General features: G+C 38.9%; 1 protein-coding gene across 13 annotated transcripts in view; it reads left to right on the forward strand.

Annotated features, from left to right (window-relative positions):
- The window catches only part of FHOD3 (formin homology 2 domain containing 3), a 376,649-nt gene extending 359,473 nt beyond the window's left edge, over positions 1-17,176 (forward strand). For all 13 annotated transcript variants that reach the window (XM_038126866.1, XM_038126862.1, XM_038126863.1 and 10 more), the window contains one exon: positions 11,352-17,176. Coding sequence is in view for 12 of the 13 variants with exons in the window: in XM_038126862.1 (XP_037982790.1) it covers positions 11,352-11,434 (83 nt within the window). In the remaining variant the exon portion in view is untranslated. The remainder of the gene's footprint in view (positions 1-11,351) is intronic.
- The last annotated feature ends 1,598 nt before the right edge of the window (positions 17,177-18,774 follow it).

An 18,774-nucleotide genomic window follows, 5' to 3' on the forward strand; every position in this document is an offset into this window, starting at 1 on the left:
CATAACAGCTGAGTTCCTGTGATGATCTGGAGAGATTCTGTGCTAGACCTTTATACAGTGGAAGATTTTCAGGATAAAATTTGTTGTTTAAAAGTACAGTAATGAATTGGAAGTCACTGACTTACGACAGGTGTTCAGTGACCTGCCTCCCAGATGCACTAGAGTGGCATTATATCTGAGAAAATAACATTGCAGTTGTACTTGTTCATCAGAAAGCCACAGGAATGAGCCAACGAAATTGAAATGCTAGGTAATCATTCAAAGACAGCTTCAAAGGAAGGTGCCATGGGAAGATTCTGCTGTGGGTTTTTTTTTCTCTTATATTTATATTCTGTGTGTAAAAAAATAGGCTCCAGCCACAAGAGATGTCAGTTCAGCATGTTTTAAAAGCATAAAAATTAAGTTGAAAATATATAGTTTCTGTTCTTGCAGTCTGAGGGCAGCTTCCTGTGAGAAGGTTTTCTATAGCATTATAGAGACATGTTCAACTTAGCAATGAAATAAAGATAATATAATTAGGATTGTCTGGTTCTCTGGTGAGTTTAGGAAAGCCTTCACCAATGGTGCCATAACAAACAATGAGTGCAAGGGAAAGTTGGGATAAGAAAGTTTTAGGAATCACTCTACTTGATATTCCAAATTCCATAAAGAATAGCACTATCATACATAAGATACAATGTTTTACTTACATATATTTAATTAAAGAGCCTCCCCAAAACACCGTAATAGCAAATAGGAAGATACTACTGTTTTCTTTCCTGTCAACACTGTCTATTTAAATATAGATCCCTTAAGGGAAAATCAGTCTTCTCAGGATTAGGCTCTTGCTGTGGTGCCATCTCTGTGTTGGTCTCATTGAACTAGATGGATCTGTCTCAGGAGAATGATACAATTCCTATGAGTCAGCATCAGGAAAAATCACTCCAGTTTATTAAACATGAATGAGCATATGGAAGATATTTGCACTAATTCTAGCATACACTTTGCAACACTTGTGAGTGCTTAGAAATTGTGAGCAACACTTGTGAATTTCTTAGAAATAAATAGCCAAACAGGGCTATTTATTTATGAGGAAATAGCTCTTTAAAGATGGCTTGACTGTGCAGCACTGTTTGGATCTAGATCTTCATTTGACCCTGGATGCTGAGCTATAATGTACGGCCTGGGTGTGATTGGTATTTGATGATGAGTAGCACACTGATGGTTTTATCAGATGCTGCTGGAGACACTGCATGGGGACGGCGCAGAGTGAGAGCCTTGTTTCCCCACACATTGTTTTATCTCAGAGTGTCTCTGTGTGAGTGTGCACACTCCTATTACTCTTAGATTTCATTAAGATTTAAAATCTGCTTTAGATTTGACTTAGAAAAGAGGGTTTGGAACGCATAATAATTGAACCACAATTTAATTTATTATTTATGTGAGATAATATGATCAAACTGATTTTTGATGTTTAAAAAAGAGAGATACATTATAATGCCTTATTCTTTTATCAGGCTTTGAAATCATGTGTTAGCCTAATAATGACAGACCCTTGAGGTATGGAAACATCTCATAAGGGTTTGTATTTTATTTGTGTAATGGCTTACAGGGAGTAGCAAATTCTTACAAATCATGATGCAGAAATGGGTCTGAGGCACCACTTGAGTAGGTGGAGATAGGAATTGAGTCAAGTTTACCTGAATCCTAGACAAGTAAACTCAGGGCTGCTGGATTAAATTTAATTACAGAACATCCTAGGTCAGGTATTTCATACTGTAAAAGTGAAATAGGAATCAGCCTGGTGTCAACAGGTGCTAAAATATGGGAAAGAGCTGTGCCAAAGGACAAGGCATGGACACCAGCTTCAGCCAAGTTTTACTATCACATGCAGTGCTGCTTGTGAATAAACATGTTGTAAGAAACAAAGTACTACATGGGACACTATTTGAATACAAAGGTGCATATTTTTTGTTGAGCATTCGCAAGGTGCATTATTTAACTTTTTCTTCATATTTTCTTTGTTATTTTCATTATTTTTCAGTTTCATGTCTCTTCACTTACTTTTTCTGGCTTTGAAAATGTACAGAAGTGCCAAAATACCAGGAGGGAGACTGTTCTGCTTGTATTTATAGCCTGACTAAAAGCAGGAGTTAATGGAAATTATACTTTAAAAAAAAATTAAAACCTTGCAAGAAGAAAGACTATATAAAATGCTTTAAAGGCAAACAACATCACTTTGAATTTGCAATTAATTATTTAGGATTTGAGTAGCTGGATCCTATCAGGAGTTAGAGTATGGGGTAGAGTAATCTAGTTAGTGATGCATATTTTGGAGCCATTCCTTGCATTTAGAAAAAGTAAATGTATGACTGATGGTATTCAGTATCAAAGTCTGTTTGTCCCTACACAAAGTACTGAGCCTTCAAAAGGCCAGCACATGGTTTAAAAAAAATGTAATTATTGAATAAAAATAGAATGTGAGATAAAGCACTTTGAGCTCTGGCAGCTGGAAGGTTATCTCCATTAGATGCCAAGATAGCTTGAGTCTTGGATGCCTTTTAAGTAATACATTCTTCCATCCTTAAGATGGCAAGATCTTTGCTAAAGTAGGAAAATAGAACTCCATTATCTACAATAAATAAAACAAAACCAATGAATTCAAATTATTAACAGCACTTAATGGATTAATAATAAAAGCAATTGAGCACAGTAAGTTCTAGAAATTGATGTATCTGATTAGGGTGAGGTCTCTGTAGTCCCCTATCTCATCTATGCCAGAGGCCAACATCAACAGCTGTAGGAGAACAAACAGTAGAGGTAGAATGATAGAAGCACAGAATCACTCAGGTTGGAAGAGACTTCCAACTTCATCAAGTCCAACCTTTGCCTAAGTACCACCATATCTGCCGTTCTGTTGCATAACCATTAGCCATTAGTTGTGTAACCCATAGCACTTGTCATGAGTTTTGATAGCTATAAATTTATTTAACTCTTGAGGCTGAATAGCTGGTTCCATGTTTTCAGTTTTATCCCTTTTAAGTGATGGCATACATTATTGTGATTGCTGATGTCAATACCATTTCTAAGTTGGCACACATTTATTTATGAGTGTTCAGTTTCTACTTTACAATGTGTATTACAGGGTTTTTCAATAGCTTTCTTTTAAGAGATCTGATTTTGACAGATAGGGGTAGTCATTCTACTTTTTGCTTGTTCAAATGTATAGTACCTATATATTTTGTTGGCAGTCTCCATGAGTTTCAGACCGTATCTCTTACATCTCAGGATTTGCTCAAGAGTGTTTGCCTGATCCTAGCACTGTAGAGGGAACTTGCAATCATCCTGTATAATTCTACATCACGTAGCCTTCAAAACAAAAGGGTTTTTGAAAGGCTGGTTTAAATATCTGTTTAAAAAATGGCCTGTAAAAGAGGCTTAAATTCATTTTCCACTCACTATTTTAGAGGAATCTGTGAGTCATTGTCATTTCTAAAATAAGTATTATTCTGATAGAAATTGTTTCTTTTGGGGCTCCTAACCTCAAACTTTCTGATTGAAACAGCTTTTTTTAATTTTATTTTTTTTTTAATAGAGGTCACATAACAAATTATCCCAGCCTCCACCAATACGAACATTCCTTAACTTTATGTTGGATTCCTGTACCACTATTAGAGATTTTGTGGATTGTAGTATTTGCTATAAACTGGGCAGCATTGTTGTAAACATCACCTGAAAAAGGAGCGAGAAGTCATTGCATTGATGTGGGAAGTCAGAATTAAATATGCAATGCTCACAAAAACTGCATCTCTTTTATCCCTGTTTATTTCACTTCACAGGGAGAAGAGAGATATGAACACTACACATTCACATGTACATGTACATTACAACCCAAGCACAGAGGGTGTGGTGCAGTAACAAGGCAAAAACTGCTGCTATGATGGGTGGTCCCAGGTGGTTTTAGAGTAGCTGTCACCTCACGGGACTAAGTGCCTGTCCGGGTGAAGCCAGTGTCCCCCCAGGATCTGACAGCATAGGCAGACCATCCTTGTGCTGTGTCTCCAACACTGGGGAACCAAATGCAACTTCCTATGGGCTTTTAGAAAAGGGCTTAAAACTACTGGAATCTCTCTGGCCATCTCTTCTTAGCCAAGTGGCACTTGCTTAATTTCAGGAGAGAGCAAGCTGAAGGTAATGCAGGGGAAACTGGCAGGAGATGAGCAGCTGATAAAGACCAAGTGCTATCAGTATTAAATGTAGGAAAAAAAGCTGTTCATGTTCCCTGATCACAGCATATTGGCATTGACATTTTCTATATAAATACCATTTACCATTATGCTACACAGTTTTGCTACTTTTTCAATTGTAGTTCTGTAGGAAGAAATATCTTTACTCCATTTGTTTGCATCCTACAGGACATACAAATTGTTTTCACTTTTGCCAGTTTGTCATTCACTGCATCAGTGAATTTGTCTATATTGTCTTCTGATTTCATTTTAATTGATATCTTTTACAGGTAAAGGCTTTTGAATTCTTGTCACAGGATTCATTCCCAAAAGTAGGATACCTAAGTTTTAAGTATCTAAAAAAAAGGGGGTAGTTGATTTGCACACCATTAATCCAAAGTCGATAGGATATGTATTTTGTTTGCTTTCTCTCAGTATTAAACTAAGTTGCAAATGTTTCTCCAGTCAGTAATTTATTCCTTATTTTCATCATCCTTCCTTCCTGAAAGATCGTGTCTTTCAGCATCCTAGTAAGAACTCGGCGGCACTGAGTTGCTGGCTGACAAAGTCACCGAGTTCTTCTGGAAAGCACCTCATCTGAGAACGAGAGAAGGCAGAGGGGTACAGGACGGCTTTCATGCTGCCTTTCTAAAGAAGTGCAGCAAACAAACACCATCTCCTGTGTGGCTTTCCAGAGCGTGGCGCTGCCAAAGGGAGCCCTCTGCTGCCACCAAGGAGATTAGCAGGAGGAGCTGGGAAGGCAGGGATTTGCTTGGACACGAGTGTCAGAAGCGTTTGGAGGGAAGTCTCTCTAAGAAGAAGAACAAAAATGTTTCACAAAAAGCTGTTTTGCATTTATCTTGCCCCAGCACTGTGGCCAAGAAATATATGGTTTTTTCTAGGAAGAATAACACCATCTGATTAGTGAATTCACAAGATTGTTTTGATCACAGTTATTTTTCTTCTGATGGGCTCATAGAGAGGATGCCTTTTACTGTTTTATTCCCCAGCATGGATTCCTAATGGGAATAATTAATTTGCATTCTGCAGAGTCCAGGTGCTCCAGCTTGGTCACACTCCTCTGCTAAGTCACTCTCCAAGAGACATCTCTTGTGTTCAGAGCCTGATAAATACCCTTAGTGGGTCATTTTAAAATTCCAAATGAAAGGTAAAGGCTGCAGGCCTTAAACACTTGCAGTAGATTATTTACTTTTTGTGTCCCATCTCCTGTCTTTTTTCCAACCTGTGCATATTTAATGCATAGTCTGGTCTTGAAAATAGTGTATAGTGACTCAGTCATGACTCACTGTATACTCAGTCATGCAGCCTTGGTTGCTGGTGAGCTTTATACTCCTGATGCTTTACCTATTATTAGTGGAATCACTTCTGACTGGTGAGGTTAAGTGGGAGAAATTATGAAAGAGGTGACAGCAGGATTGTTTTTAGTAGTAACTCTTCATAGTGGAATTCATGTAAATTAAGGGAATTTTGTCACAGAAGGCTTTCAAGGAAGGAGTTAAATCTTCTTTTCTGCCCTGCTGTTGGGACTGCATAAATGATGATCTGTGAAATACATAAAGTAGGAAACTTTAACAGTTTCAACTACATGTTAAATATTACTTTGAAAACACATATGCTCTTCATATGCAGCCCAGGTTCTCTAAAGCAATGTTACTTTTTGTTCCCTATAATATAAGCCACCTGGAGATGAAAAAAGTAATTTAGCTTTCCTTATAAAGTGCCAGTTTGTCCTTTCCCTGCTAGACTCCTCTTTATGTCACAGCCACCATAAGTAACACCCAAAGGTGATTGTGACCTACTAGATTTCTTGTTAGGAGAGACTTGTGCCATCAACTGAAGTGTTGACAGGACTCAAAGCAAAGATGCAGAATAATAATGCATAATAATGTGTTGGTTCTGAGAGCGTTCTATGTGGCTGACCCAGACAAAGACCACATTTCAGTTGTCTGTACTTCTTCAAAGAAGTGTATGATATACTCCAAAAACTCACCTACAAATCTCTGTAAGAAAATCACTACATATAATGTTATAGCATTTCCATTAAGCAATGATATATGCATAACTAAACATATATAGACAGTGGCATAAAAATATGACAAGGATTATAAAAATAAAATATGAGCAAGGCTGTATGGATTGAACTTTTGAGTTGAAAATTGCCATTGCTGGACTCACTGTAATAAAGTCCAAGACATGATGTTAAATGTAAATATATGAAAACATAGACTTAAGTGTGCAAGCTGGATGTGGATAGGTAACAAAAAAAAAAAGCCCTAAGATACATTAAATGAAATGAGATGATGGAGCTGGCCTGTATTGTCTCTTATAATCTGCTCTTTTTGCTGTCCACACTGTGTAATTTACACCACGTGGAATTTTCTTCATTCCAAATCAGCAACTTGCTGCTTTACCTTTGCAGCTGGGACCAAGGGAAAGTTGTGTGGCTGCCACATCTTTGTAGCAGGAATGTAGCACTCATTCTGTGACTGCCTGAGCAGGAGAATGGTCACATCTATTCTGCCTTACAAGTGACTCACACAAATGTAGACACGCATGCCAAAAGCCATTGCAAATGCAAGAAAAAACGGCTCCAGCCAGACTGATCTTTACTCTTTGTTGAATCTTAAAAAAAAAAAGAAAAACAAAACAAAACAAAACAGAAAAGTATGGAGAAAGGAAATTAAAAGTGCTATTTGCTCATTAAAGAAACAACCAAACCCTAGATAATTACGTTCTCTGACCAAGAGAGAAGCTATGCTTCAGGAATTATTCAGGAATTACTCTTTTTAAAAACTTTTCCAGCATAAAGCAAGGGCTGTGTATGTCTGTAGATTTTGCCCCAACAGGCAGAGTCAAAGTCATTGAGTTTATCCTAAGCACACTGCATTCTGTCAGAATATCAAATAGAATTCTAGATTTCATGATTAATAAAGAATATCATACCCTCTAACCCCAGAAAAACAACATTTAGTTTCTTGGTTATGGGATCTCAGCAGGCTTTGCTTGTGACAAGAGTAAAAGTTATTTTCTCTCTGTGTTATGTTTTTTTAGCAAATGTTTTAAAAATTGCTCAAAGAACCTAAAAGGTCATTTGAAAGTCTTATTTTTATTGTCACTGCTTCCAAAATTCATTCCATAACTCAGTTTAATGTGATCTGCAGCAGGCCAAGAGTTTTACAAGCCAAGATATTATGTCTAGTCCAGTTAGAAACATGACAAAGTTCAGTGAAGCAGGGAGAGTGAAGACCTAGGTTGAGAAATGTAATTTTGCATTGCCTATAAAACATGGAAGGAAAATATCTCCCTGCATTCAGTTTTGGTGACAGAATACATTCATGACCTAAGGTAGAGGAACCCTACCAAGCTTTATGAGGAAATACACAAATGACTGAGGACATCTGTGTAACAGAATGTCAAGACAAGGTTCACCCACCTCCCACAGCAGTTTTTGCTCCTGTTCATATCTCAACCTTCTCCTGGTTTCACCACCCACACGCCTTTATATTGAAAAAATCAGTGCAAGAATAGTGGGGGCTTGAACCTGTGTTACTATGTATGCTGCACACCCATCCACTGTATCTTCAGATGAGAAAATATACTGTAATTTGTGCATAGTAGACACAATTTTTATACAAAAAGACTTTTTATTAAACTACTTTCATCTCCCAAAGTACATAATACTTCAAACACTAAGTGGCTTCGTTTGTGTCATACTGGCCTGTTGCATTACAGATTAAGAATTCCCTCATTTGAGTCTGGACCATGGTTCTGTCAGCTGTTATCCTTCCAGTTGCCTATTGATGGGGGACAGCTTTAATCTTGCCAGCAGCCACAGTATATTGCAGTGTTTGGCCCCACATGCTTAGTTTATACAAGTCAGCAGCCATTAGTTTTTATGGGAATCATTTTGTCACTGAAAATATTCTTCACATCTTTGCTTTTTATTATTTTCTTGACAATCTCATTATGATCACCAAAGTTCTGCATTATTTGGAGCTCTTTTTTTTTTCCTCCTTTTTTTCTTTTTTCCTGCTGGAAATTTCCTGCTTGATACCTTAAGTCACTGTAATATTTTAAACCCAAGTTAACATTCTCTGTATTAAAGGAGAGCTAAGTTAGAACCTGGTGTTGTTTTGTTTAATTACAGCTGCTTGTGTCCCAGCAATTCATTGAATATTGCCATTCCTACTTGTTTTGCAGTGGCACAAAAAGTACAAGTGTGGGGCTGGTCTCCAGACTTCTTGTGTGAATCATAGAGCAAACCCAGAGCAGGGCACTCATCTTTATCACCTGCTATATACAGGATTTCTTTCCTTCAGTCATCAAAGGGTTAATACAAAAGGATGTCAGTCTAATACTTGAGTATGTTTGATAGGTAGGCATCTGGAGATTCAGAGACTTATCTTGTTTAACATAAAGAAGACTACTTGCTTTTCCATGAAGATGGTTTCTACCATGGTATTTTAACTCCTAATTATGGTTTCTGAATATAAACTCCTGTAGTTTACTTCAAAGAAACCTATATATTATTGTAGATCCATTTGGCTTTTCCTAGTAAACTAGTAATTCTCTTACTCAGGCTGATGGAGGAATTTGGCAACTGTGTTCTGTTTGGTAGAATTTACAGAAGCCCTCATTCTTCTTTCAGTCGTTAGATAGAGTCTCAGCTCAATTATTTGTGCAGTAGCAATTGTACTGACCTAAAGAAGGTTGTTCCAGATTTATCTTATCATAAATAAGAGCAGAATTTAGTTTAGTCCAATACCTAACCAGTGTTAGCAGAGTACATCAGTTCCTGTGAAATGTTTACAAACAGGAATAACAATTGTTCTCTTCCTGTCTGACAAGAAAAAAATAGCTTTGTTTTACAGTAGTTACTGTGCTCAGTTTGAAAATGTGAGTGAGTGAGTCAGTCAGTCAGTCAGTCAGTCAGTGAGTCAGTGACTGTGGTCTGAGAGAGCTGGGGATATGTGTGAGAGCAGTCCTGAATGCATTTGGTTTAACACTTCCACAGAAGTGTCTAAAACATGGAAATTCATTCCACATTTGGTTTTCCAGTTCACTTTTGCATCAACGGGAAGATGAAATGCCATCTAGACAGCCACCCTGGGGAAGTTTGGTCCCCTTTATTTTTTAGCATGACACTATTGTCTAGTGGCCTAACAAGCTATGGGTCAAGTTTGGCTGTTGATGTTACAGAGGGTAAAGAAAAAAAGCATTCAGGGGAGAGGCAGTGTAGGCAGATAGCAGGTGAAATACACAGGGAAATCTCCAGGTTTAATATGACAGAAATGTTACTACTGCAGCTTTCTTGGATTTTTTCTTCCACTCCACTCTTCATACAGTTCATTTTGATATGGAAATAAGCATGGGGTGATTCACTGAGACCTTAAGATCCTAAGGTATTCCACAGCATATATCTAGAAATTACCACTTGTCACCATGGACATTTTGAATATCAAATCTGAGAAGCCAGAAGGAGTGCCAGTGATAAAAACTGACTCAAAATTCCTGTTGGTTATTCTTTACCAAGGAGACCAGAGCATTTTCTGAAGTTTATTTCTCTCCTGGTAGTACTTTTTTGGTCTTTCCTAAACTTAGTTTTGGCAGTTTCATTTAACCTTGCAATGCTTTAAGCTAAGTGTGGGTAAACTTGGGAGGTGTTGCTGATCAGTACTGTAGGAAAAACTGGGTATCCTAAAAGGCTGTCATGCAGACCCCTGGTGATGTTTAATAAAACAAATAATCTAGGAGAAAGGAGTGAGCTTTGGAAAACAGTTTTCAAGTAAGGGTTTGATAATGGAGGAACTGGAAGTATGGCATTCCCAGCTCATTTGATTAACCTCAGTATCTGATGAAAGTAGTTTGATAATCAGAAATAGACCCCATTTATTCAACCTGCATGGTATCAAATGTTCAGATATGCCATATTCTTCCTTTATCTTATCCCCTTGTTTTCTATGCCAATTCATTCCCTTCTCTCACTCCTGCTCAACCCTTGAGTGTGACCACCCAGTTTCAGTTCCAAGGACTGGATATCTCAGTCAATGACTGATCTTAACTGTGCTAAATGATGCAAGAACTCCTTGACCACTCTTTGCAATTGGTTTCTCCAAAACTAGTTTCCTCTAGAGTTCATTGTTTCTAGGCTCCAAATATATTCTGTTCAATATTAAGTCACTGTTTATGCTTTGCATGAAGCTTGAACTTCTCAATGTGCATTTTGTACTTGAGGAACATTAAAGTGTGAACACCCCGCTTGTGTCTTGAATTAAAGCCCATCCACCTGAAAATCAAAGCACCAGTAAAACTAGGAGGACACTGATGCTCAATGTGTGCAGTCACACAGTCACTTGTTTCTGAATAAAAAAGGCAATCACAAATTTTAAAACTCTTGTCAGGGCTAGTGTTCAGAACATTCTATGGAAAATTAAGAAACAAGATTTTGGCTTAGATTTGTCATTTAAATTCAGCTAAAATACTGCAGACTGCTAATAGCAAAAATTACACAAATGGCACTAGGATGGGGGAACATTACAAAAGAAAGGGGAGCATGTATGAAAACAGTCATTTTAATGATTTTAATCAACTATAAAGTAGTCAATTTTATAGTCTTTCAACTTTGGAGGGGAGGGTTTTACAAATTTAAAGAGTGTCAAAGCATGTAGATAGATAAATAGATCCTTACAAAGATCGCAAAACTCTTTTAAAAAATTCATATGAAATTATAAAATAATAGGGCAGATGATACTTGCTATGGACTGAAAATACTGTTACAATTTCAGTGAAAAAAAGTTCTTAAGAAGCTGTGACATTTTTCCTTAAAACTTTTTGTTGACTAAATGACAAATGTATTTTTGCCTGACTGTTCGGAGTTGCTGTTGATGCTCCCATGGGTTTGGCATAGGGCATTACTCAGTGTTTCTGAACTTGAGGCACTAAATAGATAGCGACTATTGATTTGATTGAGCTTGCATGTTAACAGGGTATTTTGCAGCTGAAAGTCTTGTGTAATTACTGATTCTAATTGTTTGCATTTTCTTTGTTGTTTTTTGCTTTGTTTTGGTTTTTTTTTGTTGTTGTTTTGTTTTGTTTTGTCTGCTTTTGGCATTCACAACTGTGCAGTGAGAAGGACACTAAAGAGTGGGCTAACACCAGAAGAAGCCAAAGCACTGGGCCTCATCAGCACTTCTGAGATGCAGGTTTGACATCCCAGAGGTGGCCACAAGAAGAGCCAATCATCTGAAGCACACAGGCTGACAACCCTTCAGTGTGGCATTGAACTGCCAGCCTCCTCTGCTGCTCCCAACCCATCCTCTGTTAGTTCAATTTTAGTAAGCAACAAAAAGCAAAGCCCCACATCCAGGGCAGAAGAAGGGTGTGCCACAGCTCAGCATGACATCCAGATGGTAACTGAGGAAGCATTTGAGTGTTCCTAAGTGAAAGCACATGGCTTCTTCTTCTTCTCATGGTGTGTTGATGTGGGTAGGAGGGGGCTCTCTAAGTTATCTGTCATTATGTGAGCTGTGTTTACGTTGGCTTTCCCTGTGCCCTGTTTTAGTCATTGTAAATGTACGGCATTTTGTCAATGCAAGGAACAGTCCTTAAAGAGGCAAAATAACTCCTTTTACAGCAACCCAAATTTTCCTCAAGCAGATTCATTAAGCAAAGCTGCACAGTCTGTGCAACCCTGTGGTTTGTTGGGTATTTTATTATTTTGCCTCCAAAGAATGTAAAAATGTGTGTGTACCTTTGTATATGTACAGAATGAATGTGTGGACATGTGTGCATGTATCTGTACATATGCAGTCATGGTGTGAAATCATGCTTTTGCTGAAGCCAGCTGAACCATGATTTTCACTGTGGGGCCTTACTGTTCCACCTGGACAGGAGGAAAAGAATGTCTTTTTTGCAGGAACTCAGTGTTGTTCAGTGTGATTCACCCTGTGGGGCAGGCCATGGCCTGCAATACAAGTGGAGAGTTTAGGATCCTGAATTCATGTGCATTAATGCACACCCATACTGTACATAGCAGCATGCACACGGAGGAGAGAACGCAATTCCCCCCTCTTGTTGAGCTGTGGTTGTGCTCTGCATTTGTACAGTTTCAGAGAGATCTATGTCAACAATTTTACATACTGGATAAATGCATTTGGATGCTAAGATCAAGAAGTTTTGTTCACTTGCCTGTGCCCTTCATGCTGCTTTTCTCTGCTGCAAGATAATGTGGTGGTGATTTTATTTCAGTTTAATGAATCTGAATATGAAATAGCCCTGCTAAAAAGCCTGCTGTGTTTTTGCTGTTCTTTACTGGTTTTTTGTGATTATCCTTGATACCAGTGGAGTGGGTACCACAGTAAACAACTCCAATATATTTGCCCTTATTTCACAGTTTTATAACTGACTTTTATAACTGCCCTCAGCATGTTTGAAGAACCTTTAGTCAACTCATCCGCCTTTAAGTGGAGGACATATACACCAGTGAAGATGAATTGAACAGTCACCCCAGCCACTGCTGAAGTATTTTAAAGAGAACTGCAAACAACAACAACATAAAGGGAACTTTTTAAGCCAAAGTCTGTATATGTTCAATAGATCCTCAAGGATGCACAAGATTGTCTCTTTCCGTTGCCTTAGCCTCTAAGAGTAAGGGTATGTCTGCACAGCAGTAATAGCTGAGACTTTTTTCAAGCTGGTTAACTGAGGAACTGCAGCAGTTTAGTCATGGTAACAGGGTTCCATTTTGGCTGCAAAACACACTTGGAAAATAGAGTTAAATAGTAGTCTATGCTGGGGTCCTAATGCCATAGCAATGTTGCTTCTGGCACCCAGTACTTGGTCAGGTACTTCAAGTTATTCTACTCTGCTCTCTTTAAGGACAGGATAATCAGTGGAGATTGTTCAAGAGACTTGAACCAAACACAATAAACCTCAGAAACCATGGTCATCCATCACACTGCATTGAGCACAGCATCCATGTGATGACAGAGCCAGGTAGCTGGCAACACTGCAGGGAGACCTGTGGCTGAACATCCTACTATGCTGTCCACCCTCTTGATTGTAACATTTCATTCTTTATCTGCTGATGCCTTGAATCTCCATGGAATAAAATCACTAATGAGTGATGGTTCTTAAGAACAGCATTGAGTTTGTGGTTTTCCCCTCAATTTGTTAAAAAGCCAATTCTACAAGTAGACAGAAGGCAGTAGTTGGGTAATCAATACAATATGTTGTGTATTTGAAGGCTATGGAAAGGAAGAAGCGGGTTAGGAAACAGAAGTGGCATATAACTAATTTCACTGTAAAATAGGCAAGACCTATGAGCATCTGGATTTTAAAGTGGATCTTTATGTGCTTCTCACCACTATGGACTTATAAAATGTTGCTTAAGGATGCTTAGAATAAAGAACTGAAGGTAATGGGGGTTCGTGGAGGTGTTTGAAGTCTGAAACAAGAAGAAGACACCCTGAATGTAAATGGTCATGTTGAACTGTCCTACTTGCTAAGTGATAAAAAAACCCAAAAATGCAACAAAGTACATTTATGCTGTCAGAGATCCTATGTTTGATTGGAGGGAGAAAATCAAACAAGTCTTTAAAAATTAATGTTTTATTTAAAATATGCTGAAAGTTCACCGCCACTTGGCTGTTGGTGGCCACTTTCTAAATCTATGTTTCATTTAAGCATAGTACAGCATCTGTCTCTGAGACATACCATAGCTGGTGAATTACTAATAGTTGGGCAGATGTATTTTCCAAATTGTGCAAAAATGGTGCAAAACTTTATATGCTCCTTACCAAGGAGAACATTAAATATGGGGAATAATAGAGGTTGGAATAAGTTCAGTGGAAAAAAAAAACTGTGGTTTCTTTCAGATTCTCTGGATGTGTCTTACATGTGAAGCAGATTCTTCCTTTTCTGTTCTTCCATGGCATTTGTTTTTCTGTTTGTGCTCTCTATCTGTAAAACTGATAGCAACTTTTCTGAGGAATAACTTGGTCTTGTTTATGCACCAGTGTACCGTCAGATAAATTCCACTGTCCTCACCGTTTATTGCAACAAGATCATCAGACACAGTGTAGCACAGAAACTATAGGAGAGATTTCCATTTTGGTTCCTGATAAAAAAGACCAACTAATCTGTAAGGGGGCAGTATTTCCTCCAGAGTGCCAGCATGCCCTGACTGTGGGAATAACATTTGTTCCCCTTCATCTAACTAGTGGATTCCAGATGAAGTGGAGGAATTCATTACATCTGTATGCATCCCTCTGTCTAGTGAGGTTATAACCTTCAGGTTTTGATCTGCTGCCTGCCCTTCCTTCCATCATTGGAAGAGCCCACCATAAGGATGTAACACTTGTTTTAAGACAAGTTTTGTGTGAGATATGGATTTGTTTCTGACAAATCTAAAAATCTGGGATACACAATGTAGTAACACAGGTTCCCATTTCTCACTCAGAGATCCATGAATGCTGTTTTTAAACACTTGCAGCCATAATAACTACCTCTCTTCCCTTTCCAATAGATACAGTCAGCTGCAGTGCCCAGAGCACTGTGTCTGCTTGACTGCCACCATAATGCCTTCCTGATCTGGATGCTGAGGTAAAATTTAGCACATGAAATAACCTCCAAAGGGAAGCCATCCTAATTTTCTTTCATCTCACTTGATGTTTAGAAGCAGACTGCATGCAAATACGTTCTGTAATCTCACTCCCAAGTGGAGATAACGCTCAGTAGCAGTTGCAGTGAAGAAACCCCCAGGGAATGCTTGGGTGCCACACTCGAGAGGAAAAGATCCCTCACAAAAGTTATATTCATCACTCTACACTTTTCAGTCAGGCCAGGCACCAGGCTCATGGATTCCAGATGTTTTATAGCCCCTTGGCTGCTATGTATGACCTTTCTGTTTGATAGCTCCTTGTCCATAATCCAAAATCAACCAAAAAAGGTGGTTTAATGAGGGTCTTTCTTTCTCCTTTAAATATTGGAAATAGCTTCAAACATGGTTTTAAAAATACATTTCTTTTTCTATTTTGACACTAATTTTTAGTGAATCTTTGCAGTGGTTGATTCTGTGAGCAAAATAACACATCAGTTTTGTAAATAGACAAGAACTTGGCTTTAGCATAATAGATACTCACATGTGAATATCAAGATACGAGTTATTGTCCCAATTTAACAGAAATTTTGAGTCAGTCATTATGTGAGTGAACAGCAAGGGCCTCCTGTAAGGTTCTACAGGATAGCACATTAAATCCCTGGTGTGCTGTACTCTAAATGTACCCTGGCCAACACTAAAAGCTATTGAGAAGTTACATTTGAGGACTTCAACAACCACTGCAACCCCCAGGGGCACAATGCCATTGTAGGTACAGCAAATGGTTCCTTTTGTCAGGCATCTGCCCTGCAGCAGCCTCCCTGGGGATGTAACCACAGCAAGTGGCTGTCCAAAATGCTTTGGACACCGCGTGGCTGATGGCAGTAGCCTGTCTTCAGGTCCACTGTGCAGCTGTGGCTATTGCAATACTTTGATTTCACAGAGATGAAATGGGCACATGGTGCTAGCCCACCAGTTTCACATCCTTCATCCTTCCTCTGCAGCTCACGGACAGGTGCACGCGCTGCCTGCCTCTGTCCAAGGGATGCACAGGGACCTGGTGTTAGGCAGAAGCAGGAGCATATTCCTCTCTCCTTTCCGCTCCTGTAGCTCACTGCACATGTTCCAATCCTCCCATTACCTTCAAGGCAGGCTCAGTGTGCACTGGCGGGCAGCCTGACCCTGGGACACAGTCAGATGGTGGCTCTGTGCTTGCAGCAGCAGGATGCAAGAAACACTCGTTTAAGCTGGAAGGGATACGAATGTTGATGTTCCTCTGGAGGAAAAACTGCCAGGTACTTACAGGCTCTGAAAGAAAATAAACTGAAGTGGTTTTGAATGAGAAAATGTTTGGTTGTAGGCAACCATTGAAAACCATTCACAAACATTTGAACAGCGTGCAAGGCCCACCTTCCTTTGCTTCAACTGGGGCAGCAACTGGCTCAATTGGCATTTCAGATGTGACCCCAGGAAGTTTTTGGCAAGCAGTTTAAGAGTTATATAGCAAGGAGTTTCAGAGATGTATAGTTTGATGTTTATGCCAAAAAAAAAAAAATTTCAATTAGTCCCATTTCACATTGAGTGGCAGATAGAGATATATTTTGTTTAATCACTATCTAATACAGAGGCTTCTGTGAAAGAAAAGTTTTATTTGTAGCATTGGATATATTTCTCCTTTTTAAAGACTGTCTTTGCGCATATAGTGTCCTTTTTTTGTGAGCTGGGAATTGTAAAAAAATGTAAAGTAGAAGAGGACGTGTTTCTTAGACGAAGGAGAAATACTGTAAAATTGTGTAAATGTCACTACCCATGTTTTTCCATGTTCTGTGTAGCATAGTGTAAAATAGGCTCTCCAGCAGTGTTATTCTGTGAATTGTAATTTAAAAACAAGCCATGCATGGTCAGAGATATTATCTACAGGTCCTTTTGGTTGAGTTTTTGGTTTTGTTTGTTGTTTTCTCATTTTAGGTGAACTCATTCTATGTTAAATTTAATTGTCCATGAAAATGCATTTTTGTTTCTGTTCTATTTCATAAAGAACTTGAATTACTCTTTTAAGATTTTATTACACACGAAGCTCACCTACCATTTGTATTGATCCTTCAGAAGCTGTGTCACGTTTAGTGTAAACTAGGGGGAATTTCATTTTTATCCTCCTCTTCTCCCCCCACTCTTCCCACTTAACTGTCTGGAAAGATCCAATCACACCCTATTTTTTTTTTTCTGTGCCATGCAGGGTCAATATGGAAAACTGACCACAGACCAGTGTCCAAAAGTTCTTGATATAAGTAGTTAAAAAGCTCACCTCTACAGCATTATGTAAACACATCTTGCAATAAAGCTTTATAAAGCACTGACTGGGCTCGTTCTGGTTTTGTTGACAAAGCCAATCATGGGAGCTTGGGTGGAAAATGGATGGGAAGGGGGATCATGAATTATTTTTCCTCATACCCTCCATGTATCTGCAATGCCATCATGTGGACATCAAAACAGCTACCAATAAGCCATCTGAGTGGCCTGATCATAAAAAGCTGATCTTTTACACCTAGTTCCACAGTTTGATCCTAATTCCTAATCTTGAGTGAGGAAAGTGAAAATGTGTCTCTGGTTCTCCAGGCTTTCAGTACTCAAGCCCTACAAATCCTCACTTAAACATACATGGGACTGCCATCAGCTTGGAGTTGGTTCCTGCCTAAAAAATACTCTGTGCACAGAGCACACAGCGTACAGGTATGGGATTTACAGAAGCAAACATCAATAAGATGAAAGACAACCTCTGCATGGGGAAGCTTTTCACATTACTCTGCACCAAGATGAGAAGCACTGTCCCTGGCAGAGTTTCAGAGCTGTAAAGGTGGTCTGTAAACAAGGCTGGCCTTCAACTGGGCTGAAAGACTTTTCATGCATCATTGTGGAATGTATTTTTCTGGTGGCTGCCTGTAAGCATGCCTGGAGAGGCAGTGGTCTTGCAGTTTTCTCTCTTTGCTGGTCTCTGATGCTTTCTTTCACTGCTGTTTCCCAGCTCTGAAGAGATGCTGAGTTGGCAAACGTGCCATCCCTGCCCCTACAGAAGTTGAGCTGAGCTCTGCCTGAGGGTTCAATGACTGTGGTGACAAGGGGGGTCAAAGTGACTTGTACGAACTCAAAATGCTCAGACTTCCACTGCTACTCCTGGGAAAAAGCAACTCAAAATTGCTCTTTTGAGTTGCACATGTAATGAGGTCAAAATATATTATTCAAAGTCAGCTGCACGTGTTCATAGCAACACCCTGGAAAATAAAGTAGGTTGACAGAGAGTCTGAGAGAGAATTCTCACCTGTGGTTTCTGAGATTGTAGGAGCTGATATACAAGGCTAGGTATGTAAGCCTTCCTCCTTTTTAATTAGTTTTTAAAGTTATTTCAAATTAAAAGGTGCTTTTTGGGATATGGCTGCATCCCTGAAAGAGCTGCTTAGCATTCCAGATGCACTGGTGTAAAGTCTAGAGGATGAAAGGCTACTAGCCAGAAATGTGGTAATGCTTTTTAAAATAAATATATAAACCAAGTTTATTGGCCAGACACTTTTCTTTTCTATCACAGCATATCCATTAGCAGTTCTAAATTCCAGATGTGCAGTGACAATGCATACATATATTTTTCAGACCTGGTGCCCAGTCAGAACTCATTTGTTGTCACAGAGAAGCCTCTGGCCTGTAGTCAGGGAATGAGTAAGTATGCAGATTATCCATTGCAAACTGCATGCCCTAGTTTATAAACCCTTCAAAACAGTTTGAAAACACATAACTAAAGAAAAAAAAACCAAACAACTTTTTCCTATCCTAACTTCTCCAAGTTTTCTAATGGGAATGCAGTCTGGAAAAGGGAGAGGGCTGTTCTCAAAGCTTCACCTCTTGCAAGTTTCTTTGCAGGAAATGAGGAACGATGCCTGTATTGGCACCTCTCTGATGAGA

The sequence above is a fragment of the Motacilla alba genome, chromosome 2, assembly GCF_015832195.1.
Source record: "Motacilla alba alba isolate MOTALB_02 chromosome 2, Motacilla_alba_V1.0_pri, whole genome shotgun sequence".
NCBI lineage: Eukaryota > Metazoa > Chordata > Aves > Passeriformes > Motacillidae > Motacilla > Motacilla alba.